Source organism: Ambystoma mexicanum, chromosome 8, assembly GCF_040938575.1.
Source record: "Ambystoma mexicanum isolate Mex_15411 chromosome 8, UKY_AmexF1_1, whole genome shotgun sequence".
NCBI classification, from domain to species: Eukaryota; Metazoa; Chordata; class Amphibia; order Caudata; family Ambystomatidae; genus Ambystoma; species Ambystoma mexicanum.
The window spans coordinates 1,027,755,174-1,027,768,103 of record NC_090929.1 but is presented as its reverse complement, the minus strand read 5'-3'; the positions used below and the strand labels follow the sequence as shown (position 1 = coordinate 1,027,768,103).

The 12,930-nt window shown below is 47.4% G+C and overlaps 1 protein-coding gene and 1 long non-coding RNA gene across 3 annotated transcripts in view; one reads left to right on the top strand and one right to left on the bottom strand.

Moving 5' to 3' along the window:
• The window catches only part of LOC138472679 (uncharacterized), a 99,835-nt gene that overhangs the window by 73,193 nt on the left and 13,712 nt on the right, over positions 1-12,930 (top strand). The window contains exon 2 of the mRNA XM_069610971.1: positions 7,466-7,686. Within this exon, the coding sequence (XP_069467072.1) occupies positions 7,466-7,686 (221 nt within the window). The remainder of the gene's footprint in view (positions 1-7,465; positions 7,687-12,930) is intronic.
• Positions 1-12,930, bottom strand: part of LOC138472680 (uncharacterized) — a 243,716-nt gene that overhangs the window by 222,072 nt on the left and 8,714 nt on the right. The gene's annotated exons all lie outside the window — the stretch shown is intronic.

Sequence of the window (12,930 nt, the reverse complement as noted above, 5' to 3'; positions counted from 1 at the left end):
GCAAAATCTAATTGGAGCCCTGCTTGTACCCCTGACATAAGGAGTGAAATTACAGGGCACATAATAAAGTCTATAGTTTTGCCCACCCTCCCGCATCACAGCCTGGATCAAATTCAAACAAGAGCCTTACTGAGTTTTATTATGAATCTCTGCTGAAGAAAATCACATCTATGTGCCTTTTAAGTTGATAGCATCAATTCATCAGAGATACTACTGATTGAGTGCCTTCTTATGTAACTATGGATCCCTCTTCTGTAATTCTTTGTTACCAGTTAAATAAGATGCACGGAGATGCTAGAGACGATACACACAGAACACATGGACATATTGAAAAGCCCTCAGCAGCTGAGCATGGAAAGAAAAAGTAGGTGCTGTTGTATAGTCGGTGTTCACTTTACTGGGGATAAAAAGATTGATTGAGAAAGACCGTTCTGTGACCTCACAGAGCGGTCTTTCTAAATCAAACTGTCACACCCCTGCCAAACACAAGTGTGTGTGTGTGTGTGTGTGTGCATGTGCGTGTGCGTGTGCGTGTGCGTGCACGTATGTGTGGGGAGTATGTGTGTGTGTTATGCTGGGAAGGGGGTGTTGAAATAAGGTATTCGGGGGTTAAAACCCCTCATTAGACAACCAGCGGGAGACGGTGGGGGTGTGGAAGGGACCAACTTGCAGGGGCAGTATGTGATATTTTGGCATTTTAAAACCAACACAAAAAGCCACGAAAAAAACATTGGCCCTCATTACGACCCAGGCGGTAAGTATACGACATTACCGGCATGGCATAACTAACGTTTACGTGCTGGGTCAAAGCCGTAAAAAGCAGGACATTACGACCCATCGTGCACAAGCATTACGCCATGCCGGTAATGTAAACTGCGCCATGGCGTTAATGCCCCCAAAACGACACCTACCGGCATCGTATGCCACGCAAGGTGCACTACCGCCACCCACGACCACCGTTCATAGCGGTGGAACGGGAAAGAGCACGGTGGCCATCTTTAAAAACACAATCCATTGGCATCGTACGCAACCAGTGGACATCCGAGCCTGAGACCCGGCAAATACCATCAGCAACCTTCTTCCTGCAAGAAAATGCCTAAAGTTGTTAAAAAAGCCTGTGACCGCTAGCGGCAAGACCGTTTCACCAGGGAGGAGCTTAACATGCTTGCGGAGACCCTCCAGGAGAATGCCGCAGTGGTATTCTCAAATCAAATGACCAGACCAGCCATAGCAAAGAAGAAGGCCATATGGGCCCTAGTAGCTCAGTGGGTTAGTGCTGTGGGAACAGTACCCCGCAATGTGAGACAGTGCCGCAAGCGGTGGGACGATCTCCGGCTCCGCGTCAGGAACATCCTATCGGCAAACAGGAACCTGGGCACGGCAACCGGGGGAGGATCGGAGTCCCCAATTAAATTGCAGCCCTGGGAGGAAATCTGTGCCTCCACAATTGGCATGGAGAGCATAGAAGGAGTAGGAGGAATGGAGAGAGGAGCCCCGACATCAGGCGATGCAGGTAGGTGGCTCAAATCAAGCCATGCAAAAGTCACCAAAGTCCATTCATGTGAAGTACAATGTTGCCCTATAGTGTAAATGCAACACATCAGCAGGAGACTGCCCACAGACACATCCGATCTCCACCCTGTACACATGCAGTATGCACACCCTAACTGCAGGCACCCACATACCTCCATGCTACTTCCACACAAAAGGGAGACAACCTGTATGCCCCTGCCTCAAATGTGCCGCATGTACTAACTGATAAGATGTCAGTCATCACAATGCCCGCCCAATGTCTGCAGACCCATCAATAACACTTTCCCTCCTTTGCTCCACCACAGGCGCAAATTCCGACCTTGAGGATGAGGACACCACTGCCTCCACACCTGCCAAGAGGGCCAGGACAACAGTGCCAACACCACAATCCTCCAGGCTCTCCATCCTCGGCGCAGGAGGTGAGCAGCCCAATGGAAATACCACTGCCATTATCCATGGGCCAGAGAAACTAACAAATGCTGGAGGAGATCGTCACCCGGCAGCAGCAACTCTCCTCGCTCCTTACTGAGCATGTTGCCGAATGTGGGGGGGCAAGGACAGCAATGGAGAAAGGCGCGGAGACAGTGAAGGCTGCTATAGAGTCCTCCACAAAGGACATCTGCGCAGAACTCGCCGCAGTGCGGCACGTCATCTCTGAACTAGTTCAGACAATTCGGGACATGCGTCCAAATGAGCAGGCAGGAACCTCCTCGGGTGCCAGTTCGACACCAAGCAGCACCATCCGCCGATCGGGCAGGAACCTGCGTAGCACAGGCAGGGGTGCCCCGGGGGCCAGGGGAGGGGGCTGCCAATAGTGGCCGCACAGTGGAGAAATCCAACATCAGACACTGCATCACAGACTTTCTCACACCTTTGTAGGGATTCCAGGGGGGAGGGGTGAGGGGGGAGTGGGTGTGTTGGGGAGTTCAGGGGGGAGGGGGAGAGGGGAGTGGGTGTGTTGGGGAGTTCAGGGGGGAGCGGGAGGAGGGAGTGGGTGTGTTGGGGAGTTCAGGGGGAGGGGGGAGTGGGTGTGTTGGGGAGTTCAGGGGGAGGGGGGAGTGGGTGTGTTGGGGAGTTCAGGGGGGAGGGGGAAGGGGGGAGTGGGTGTGTTGGGGAGTTCAGGGGGGAGGCGGGAGTGGGTGTGTTCAAGAAAATCACTTTTTCAATACACTTTTCCTATTTGCACAAATCACATGTGTGGACATTGCTCATTGCGTATGTGTGATTTATTGGTAAACAGTCCCCAGTGTCCATATAACAGACGCACACAGTGCCACAATCGTCATCTCCAGGTGACACCCCCCATCCCTGTGTGCTAGAATAATTGGTTGATCAGAGTACTACGCATTTCACGCCCCTCCTGTGCATCGCTGCCTCCATGAGGTGCTGCCCCATCCCCACCCTCATCATCCTCATCGTCAGGTGGTTGCAGTTCTGTGTCAGGGGGCAGGGGCACATTTCGTCTGACGCACATATTGTGTAGCATGACACATGCCATGACGATCTTTGCCACCTTCTCATGGCGGTACAGGAGTGCCCCACCAGACCTGCTGAGGCAGCGAAACCGTGCCTTCAAAAGGCTGAATGCCTGCTCAATCACCACACGGGTACGTGTATGTGCACAGTTGAAGTCCTCCTCGTGCTGGTTCTGTGGGTTCCGGACTGGTGTAAGGAGCCACCTCTTCAGGGGATAGCCTGCATCACCTGTATGTGGGCGAGTATGTATGTGTCAGTCATGACATCTATTTCAAAACATGACGTGCCACCATGGCTTGCATCCAACTGTTACTTCGGACCTCTTTTAAATGCACTAATTGATTCACACTATGCGACCGGTATATGCTCATGGCTCTTATGGACTGTTGTGCATGCCATCAACCAATGTATGCAGGGGGGTCAAGTGCCTTGTGAGTGCCCATCCACTGTGTTCGTTCATGCCGTTTGTTTTGGTGGCCTGGCACGTGTCCTGTGATGTCAACGCTCACATCATTGCAACATTGCTGTCAGCCTCATCATGACCCCAGTGAGCAATACTGATGTTGATAGGGACATTTTGTGGGCCTTGCTGTCTGTGTGATGGTGTGTTGATGTTTCTGTCCGTCATGTGCCTCCTTCGTGCGCAGTTATGGGGGACAGGCCTTTCAGTTGATGGTGTTTGGTGACGTGCATGTAGGTGCATTTCGTTGAAGTCAATGTGGTGTGAATTGGTACAATGCACTTGCAGATGGTTGTGTCATAGTTGGGACACACCTTCATTCACGTGGTATGGCTGCATACATCGGGCATTAGGTTTAGGGGTGTCATCTGAAGTTTGTGCTGCTTTAGGGTATGATCTGGCTCCGTTGTCTCTGCTACTCACAGCCAGGTGGAGTATGCATCACCCCCCCCCTTTCAGCCAGGTGGAGTATGCATCATTCCCCCCCCCCCTTCCAGCCAGGTGAAGTATGCATCATTCCCCCCCCTTTCAGCCAGGTGGAGTATGCATCATTCCCCCCCCCTTTCAGCCAGGTGGAGTATGCATCATTCCCCCCCCTTTCAGCCAGGTGGAGTATGCATTGGTACGTCGTTCACCTACCCACTTCACATTTCCATGGTCATGACATGAGACTCACCGAGTAGCCAGGATCTTGGCCCTGCATGTCGCTCCATGTAGCGTGGTATTGTGGAGTTCCGAAGGACCATTGAATCATGGGTTGCTCCTGGGAATCGGGCACAGCAATGTGTGATGATCCAGTTGGAGTCACAGACCATTTGCACGTTGATTGAGTGAAACAGTTTACGGTTGCGGTACGGTACCTCCATGGCATGTGGGACCACCAGTTCCACATGGGTGCAGTCGATGGCACCAATGCAACCAGGTATGCCGGCTAGTGCATGGAAACCCACCTTGGTGTTTGCAATCTCCTGGGCAGACCGTGGTAAGGAGATGTAGTCGTCTGTGTGCTTGAGGAGGGCATCGAGCACTTGGATCAGTGTACGTGAGAATAATGGTTGTGAAATGCCATGCAAGTGTCCCACTGTGTGCTGGTAGGTGCCTGTGGCCAGGAAGTGGAGTACAGACACTACCTTCAGTAGGGGTGGGATGGCGGTTGGTGTTTCTATCATGCTGACAATGTCGTTGTGTGTCATGTCTACGATGGCGGTGATGGTGTCCCGGTCCAAACGGTACAGGGTGTGGATCTGCTCAGCGGTGAGGTTGAATGGACTGGCTCTGATGCATGGGATTGTGGGCTGCCTGCGTGGTGCCACTGGCTGTGCTGGTGGGGCTTGCTGGCCCTGCCTTGCCCTCCTTCTCCTCCTGCGTCTCCTCTGTGCAGCCTGTTGTTGTTATTGTTGTTGTTGTTGTAGTTGAAGTTGTAGCACTTGCATTGCTATCAGGTCCTCCAGCCCCAACATTGCTAGTCCTATTGGAATCATTGTGGAGTGTGACTGGGTGTGGGAAGGGGTGGGGTGTGCTCCTTTTGTACTTCCTGAGTCTGTATTGCCTCCACCTGTGCTGATTCTGTGCACCTGTGGCAGCTGGATTCACTGCACAAGGCCCTTTACGGTTGGTTCGCGATGGCGTAATTAGCACCATGGCGGTAAGATACTTAACGGGCTGGGTGATGGCGTTAGGTGCATGTCCGCTTGGGTCGTCATTCGCGTAGCTTTGCGCCATGCCGGTATTTACGGTGTGGCAGGTCGCGTGCGCGCATCCTTGGTGCAGTTAACGGCAGCGTTAACTACGATGCCGCTAATGGCATCGTAGTTAACGGTCACGGGTCATGATCGGACCTAGCGGAAAACGATGCCGGTAATCATTTACCGGCATCGTTTTTCACTTACCGCCTGGGTCGTAAATAGGGCCATTTTGTTGTTCGGTCTTTCAAATGTGGAAATATAACATAGAACAGTCTAGACGGGTACTATAATTTCCTATCCTTTAGCAAACAAACAACACATTTCCTTCAGTGTACTGCTGAAACATCTGCCTTGGTTTTTGAAATGTGCTGCTTTGTTCATCACACGCAAGAAGTGATGACCTGTGTTGTTTCACCCATACCCTTCCCTGGTCCCTGTGCTAGCCTCCAATACTAGTTGAGGGAGCACTGTAAAAAGTGACGGAATTGTAGCAGTAAACATCCACTGGGATATTTGCAGACCCACAATACTTTGCAAGCAAGGCATATTTAATGCCTCAACATATTATGTGAATTTTAAGAATGTCATAACTCTACATGTACACAATTCTTTTGCAGTGCATACAGGATTGTTTGCAACATACACCACCCTCATATCATTGTGTAGGATTACACAAGTGCTCATTGAAAGCGTTTTTGTATAGCAGCGAGTTATCATATAATGTGTAACGGTCTATGCCCAAGGGAACTCTGAACACTTGGAAACAGTGCAGTTTGTGTGAAAAGCATTCTCCTGTCTCAATAGCCAGTGCCCTGATACTATGGACGAGTAATTACAGGATTAGTCCATACTCATTATCCCTTGCAAGCAAAGTAAATGATATTGCATTGTTGCTCTCCACTTATAGGGTAATGATATCAATGATAAAGTAACAGTTGCTTAGCATCACATTAGTCTTCTCAAAATCCTCAAAGGGCACATTAATATTTGAGTGTTATAATGTGTTAACTAAGGGGGCCATTCAAAGCTCTTGTGTGACATATGTACAAAGAAGAATATATGGGATAAGGTTACACATCCGAGTAGGCTGCTTACTTACAGTTAGTATCTGATATTTGAGCTCGTAGTTAGAATATATATTGCGGGTGACGCCTTTGGTAAGGCACAATGAGTAACAGAAATTCTGGTGCGTGAACGTTATTCATTTCCAACAAACTGAAAACAAGTGGATATAGCTACATGCCTGCTAATCTTTCGCAGAGCCAAGAGAGGAAGAGTCAGGTGGTCAGGTAGCATCTTAATGTGTTCTTGGGCAGATGTTAGAGTCATAAAGTGAAAGTGTGGTAGTCAAGTTTAGGAGTCATGGGTGGGGAGGAAACATTATTTGGTTAATGTGTGTAGGCATATCTTGGTTAGATTCTTCTGTTCATGGAGCAGTTTTTCATATTAGTTGTTAAACCTCTTTTGTGTCTATTTGCTGTTAGGGATTTTAGCTGTTTATGGTTTGCAGATGTAAATGAGCAGAATATCAAGACTAGTTGCTTATTTTAAGAGAAATAACATTTCAGGTAATTGCCATGGTTTGTGCCTTATTAAAACATTTTGAATAGGTGAGAATGGTCTCTGTGCGCTGTTAAAATTCTTCTGAGCGGCATCCAGAAGGAAGCTGGGCAAGCGCACATACGCAAAGCTTAGAGGGAACATTGGTCTCCTGCAGCTCGTGGCCCGCACCACAAGACACAGGACACTCTGTCACACACTCTGACACGCGCTAAAGGACCCGTTGTGTGATTTTATAGATAGAGGTTGCCTCTTAGGTGTGAGACCAGGCACAGAGCACAGAGCAGCAGAGCACCTCCAAACCAAAGCAGCAGAAAACCAAGTCCTCCCTAGCACAGAGATATTGGGAAGTGCAGCTAGCAGCAAGAGTGGCAAGGTAGAGTTCAAGCAGTCACAGGACACTCTGTCACACACTTTGACGCCTCCAACTCTGCATATGAAGACATTAGAAATGAACAAACATAAATCTTTCTGTCCTTTTGGTCACTTGGATTGGGATATATTTTGAACTGGTGTTTAAGCAATATGAGGCATGAACCGAATAGCTTGACACATTTAAAACTACATTTGATGTAATGTGGAATGGTACACATGCCCCACATCTCTAGTTCTGCATCTCACTCAGGTCATTCATTGATGGTTTCTACCTTTAAGTATAGCAGAGAAGGTTAGTTTGAATAGTGAGTTTGGGATGCTATGATCTCCAAAAAACATCACATAATTTACCCCAACATGTGCTCTATTTTAACAGGCTGGCAGCAATGGACATAGACAACCTTCGAGCGCTAGGCATAACGCACATCCTCAATGCTGCACATCATACCAAAGGAGTGCACACCGACGCGCACTACTACAGGGGACTACCATTTACCTACTTCGGGCTGAAGATTTTTGATGAACGGAACTTTGATATCAGCTGCTTTTTCGGTCCTGCTCTCAAGTTTATAGACATTGGACTGAGGACACCAGGAGGTAAGGCAAGGTTTTTCCATTTTTTTAAATACCTTTTAGGGTCTTTTTAGTGGGGTAACCAGTGATTACATTACAGGAAAACATAAATAAAGGGGTAAAAATAACGAAATGAAAAAATGAAGCAGATAAAAAACAGTGCCAGGTTTCCAATAATATAGTATTGCAGGTTTGGGTTTAAGTGGGAGGAAAAAAAACAAATAGACTTCAGTAAAAAAAAATATAAAGGGGTGGACAAAAAAGAGGAAAGACAGATATAAGTGGACCCGGGAGTCAGGGGGTGTCCCCCCCCCATAAAGGGTATTAGGAAGGCAAAAGTAGGTAGTAAGTAATATGGTAAAATTCAAAAGACATTTAAAAGATACACAACCAGGATTGCAATTCTTAAAAGGTCCATAAGATGGCAGTCACAGACTGTAGAAATAGTAGATATATACATCTGCATGTAGATAATATGGGCGATGTAACAGGTATGTAACAGGTATGTCGTTATTTTTTGAAGTTATTAATGTGTCGTTGTACATGTATTTAGATGTTTTGTCAGCAATAAAATCACATATTACAGTTTAGTGTTAGTCAGCAGTGCTCTGCATAACCATCTCTGATGTCCTCTGCTTCCACCATCCACCCTCCCCACATCCCAGTACTAGCAGGAACACTGGCTCCGGATAGTGACCTAACTTTCTACCCAGTACCATATCCATCCTTTGCAGTGTTTCTCTCCAAAAATCAGCAACCTCAGACAACCTCACGTAGCATGTGAGCCAGCATGGAACCTTCCTGGTTGCAGTGCCAACACCTGTCTGAATCAGGGCCTTTATTTTTACTGTCCTCCCTTATTGCTTATAAGCTATTTGCGGCTGAATACGCCTCAACAGAAGCTCCACCTCCCTGCATGTCCCTGCGCATCCATTGTTGCTCAGACAAAGCGATCCTCAGGGCATCCGACCATGCATGTCTGACCCACCTCAAATCCTCTTCTCATACTTCCTCAGTAGGAATACATTTGTGTTGATTTTGACTTTTCACCCGGTTTGCCTAAGAAGGGAACACATTCTTCACTCCATCAAGGCATGGGACTGCATGTCAAGTCAATGAACAAGCATAAAAGATCATAATAATGCACAACCTCTTTCGAGCGTAGGCAGCTGGACATTCACCTGCCAGACATCGCTCACTCTGGTATGAATGACTCCCTGAATCTTTCTAATGTTTACTTGAGAGTGGGTAGCCTGTTTTGTGACAGTGCCCCAGGGCCATTTAAGATGAGCATGTAAATCTCGCCTGATCCATTTGCTTCCTTGTCAAGGTTTTATTGGCAAGTAACCCACAGACTCTTCTGGTAGATTGGTAAGCATCTTTAATGGCAGTCAGCAAAGCAGCATACAGACAATCCACAAGACAGAACACAAAACCAATGAAGGAACTGTGTATGGTGCATCAACTCCCCTTCCTGGGCTTACAGGGTTTTTACACAGTAATGCACCAAGGTTCTTTTGTGTAGGGGGGTGGGTCATGAATCGAACAAAGGCAACAGTATACAGTGTTCCAACGGGCAATCAAGGCTTCTCACCATAGAGTATGGAAACAATCGGTGGGCTACTCACACCTTGGAGAGTAAACATTGGAACATTCAGTAGACAGTGCCAGTTACATTTTTAGCAGGTCAGCAGTTTCTACTCCGACTACGGGTCCCACACAGCTCAGGCAGTGCCTGTTTGCCTAATGTTGCTAATTCTACCAAGTGGAGCTGGCTCCCCTAGTGAGGTGATGATCTAAGACATGCTTACTAATGCAAAGCAGAAACTATGTCAGAATCATACATTGCTTCTCACCAGTTTGAAGAGGTGGGGGCATTCTCGGAAGCCACTGTAGCATGGATAGATTCCTTTCTTAGAAATAGACTATGCAGGGTTTGTAGTGATCTAGCTGAATCAGAACCAAGGGCCTTTGAGTTCGGAGTTCCTCAGGGAGCGTGCTTGTCGCCCTCTCTGTACAATGTTTTCACTGTCCCTCTTTTTGAGCTCCTGGATAACAAAGGTATAGATTTTACTAACTATGCGGATGACACTCAGTGTGTCATCCCACTCTCCGATGATTACGATAAGGACACCACAAGGCTGAATGACGTGTATGACAGGATTCATACTTGGATGGTGGAGAATGGTCTCACCCTAAACAAAAAGAAGACTGAACTCATGGTAGTGGGCATAACAAAAAAGATTGAAATGCTTGGAGAAAACTATACACTGTTTAAAGTAGCTGGTTATGATCTGGTAACGAAAACAGAAGTCAAAACACTGGGAATTTACTTGGACCAACACTTAAACATGAAGGCCCATGTGAGCAGTTTAGTATCAACCGCAGCATACTGCATAAAGCTGCTTAGTCAAATTCTGCCCTATATTTCAAGGGCAAATTATAAGGCAATAGATATAGTTATTATTGGGTTTAATATTGACTATTGCAGCAGCCTACTTGTGGGCATTAAAATTCAGAATATGCTAGACTCCAGGTCATTCAAAATAGCACTGTGAGAGCGATTGTTGGGCTTAGAAGAAGAGACCATGTAACAAAAACCAGAAGAGATCTACAATGGTAACCTATCGAAACAAGGGCTCATTTTTGCTTGCTGGTTATAGTACATTAATGCCTCCAAGGCATGGATCCCACTTGTCTGAGCGAGGTAGTACTGTCTATTAAAGCTTATGCCAGAACACTCAGATCCAACAATACACAGCAGCTCAGGGAGCCGAGATGCTTGCTTTCTCAAATAAAGAAGGGTGCTTTCTTTTTCTGGTGGCCCCATGGCTTGGAATGCTCTCCCAGACGAACTTAGAAAGATTAGTGCCATTGAGAATTTTAAAAAGAAACTGAAGACGCTGCTCTTCAATTAATCTTAGAAGCGCCATAGCTCCTCTAGTTGTTTCCTTGCATCCGACATCCGATAGGTCTTTGGGCCTCATTACCCGGTAGGCGGTGAGCCATGGCGCTATTAGCGCCATGGCTCATGCCGGTAAAATACCGGCACCGCCTTGGCGGAAAGGGGATTTACTGCCCCATTCCAAGGTTGGAGGGGCGGTAAATCCCCTTTCCGCCATTGCCCTTCCCCATTCCCATTTCTGCCCCATAGGGCTCTATGGGAATGGGGAAGGCGCTAATTACGGCACCGCAATTTTGCGGTGCCGTAATTAGCTCCGAGGTCCCTTAGCGGGTTGGATTTTAACGCCTGCAAAAAGCAGGCGTTAAATCCCCCAACCCGCAAAGGGACCTCGTAGTAAGGCGGTAAGGATTTACCGGTACCGGTATTTTACCGGTACCGGTAAATCCTTACCGCCATCCGTGTAATGAGGCCGTTTGTGTCTGTTTGTGTTGCGCCCATAAGCCTCCGGCTCTATAGGTTGCGCGGTATACATTTTTTAAAGTCAAGTAAAGAAAACAGATGACCACATACAATTTCTGCCACCACAAAGTCTACCCACATCGGGGGGGGGGGGTCCTGACCCACCTGTTGCAATACATGATGAACCGGACGCAGTGTAAAAACTTGGTGGAATCATTCAAGCCTTGGAAATCTCCCTCTCGTCGGATCGTGTCTCAGGAGGATAGCTCAGGGGCAACGTGTTCGCCTTGGAAGCAAGACGACACGGAGCAACACAGGTTCGATCTGCGGGTCCACGCTTAGAAACCTCTGGTAATTAAGCGCGTTATACATAACTTATCATATCATATCTCTTACCATTACATGGCAGAGGACTTGAGATTTTTTTCCAACACCCAATGAGAAGCTTTGAAGGTTTTATTTAGGGCCCTGCATTCTCATGCATCTATTGGCAATGGTAGCATTTGTATTGGATTTAGTTTATTGGGCAGAACAAACATCTTTACTTCATTTACCTGGCCCCTGACTGATAGGCTTAATCTTTCCCATTGTCTGAAGCAGTTGCCCCTCTTCCGCTACTTTCAGTACCCGCATATTGTGAACTACCAAGTTCTTGAGGTTTTTCAAAATGTATATGCCTATGTGCTTGGTTCCCGACCATTTGACAGTCAGAGCTTCCAAATGTTCCCTGAAGCAGTTTGCCAATAATGGCATGCCCTTCGACTTGTTCCTGTTTACTCTACGGTGGAACTCATTCCTAAATTCCTAATTACAGATAGCAAATGCATCCCTGAAACCGAACGATCGGGCAAGAAGCTTCCCATATCATGAGCAAACAACAGTGTCTTGTGGACAGTACTACCCACTAAGATTCCTATTGATTCATACTTTTAGGTTTACAAGAAATGGTGGGGGGAGAAAAGCCCTGCCTTGCCCCCTTGTCTACAACAAAGGGATCTGGGATTAAGCCATTAGACCTAATCATGGTTGTGAATCCTTAATAGAGTGCCTGTAACAAATTAATTAAAGACTCCTCAATCCCGATCCTTTTCAGAGTGAACCCCAAATATAGTCAACCCACACCATCAAAGCTTTTCACGTCCTCATTCAAGAGGGACACAACTCTATAAGTTCCCAACTCAATGAAATCTCCATCAGATTTCACCAACAATATGATGAAGGTCACCTTCATCAAGCCACACAACTCCTCCCTTCATAAACAGAAATTGAAGAGGTTACAGAGTACTGGGGACAGGATTTCATCAAAACGTGTATAGTACTCAATTGTAAGACCAGCCAGTCTGGGGGATTTTCCAGTACACATCAGGCGTTAAGGGGTTAACGGCGCCGTAAACGGCGCGCGCCGTAAACGGCACCGACCCTTAACGCCTGATTCCGAGGTCCCTTTGCGCCATGGTGAGTTTAACGCCTGCTTTTTGCAGGCGTTAAAATCCATGGCGCTAAGGGACCATGGTGCTAATTACGCCACCGTAATTTACGGTGGCGTAATTAGCACCTTCCCCACTCCCATTATGCCCTATGGGGCAAAAATGGGAATGGGGAAGGGTAAAATGGGAAATGGGGATTTACCGCCCCACTCACCTTGGAATGGGGCGGTAAATCCGCCATCCACCATGGTGTAAATGTAGTTTACACCATGGTGGTAAGGGTACGACCCAGGCGGTAACTTACCGCCTGGGTCGTAATGAGGCCCATCGACTGGAAAGCCGCAAGGACCTCAAAAGGCGAGAATGGAGCATCCAGGGACAACCTCTCCTCCCATCCCAATTCAGGCAAAGGTTTCTCAATAAAGCAGTTCTTGCATGGCAAGTATTCCATTTAAGCCACATAAATGCTGGTAAAAA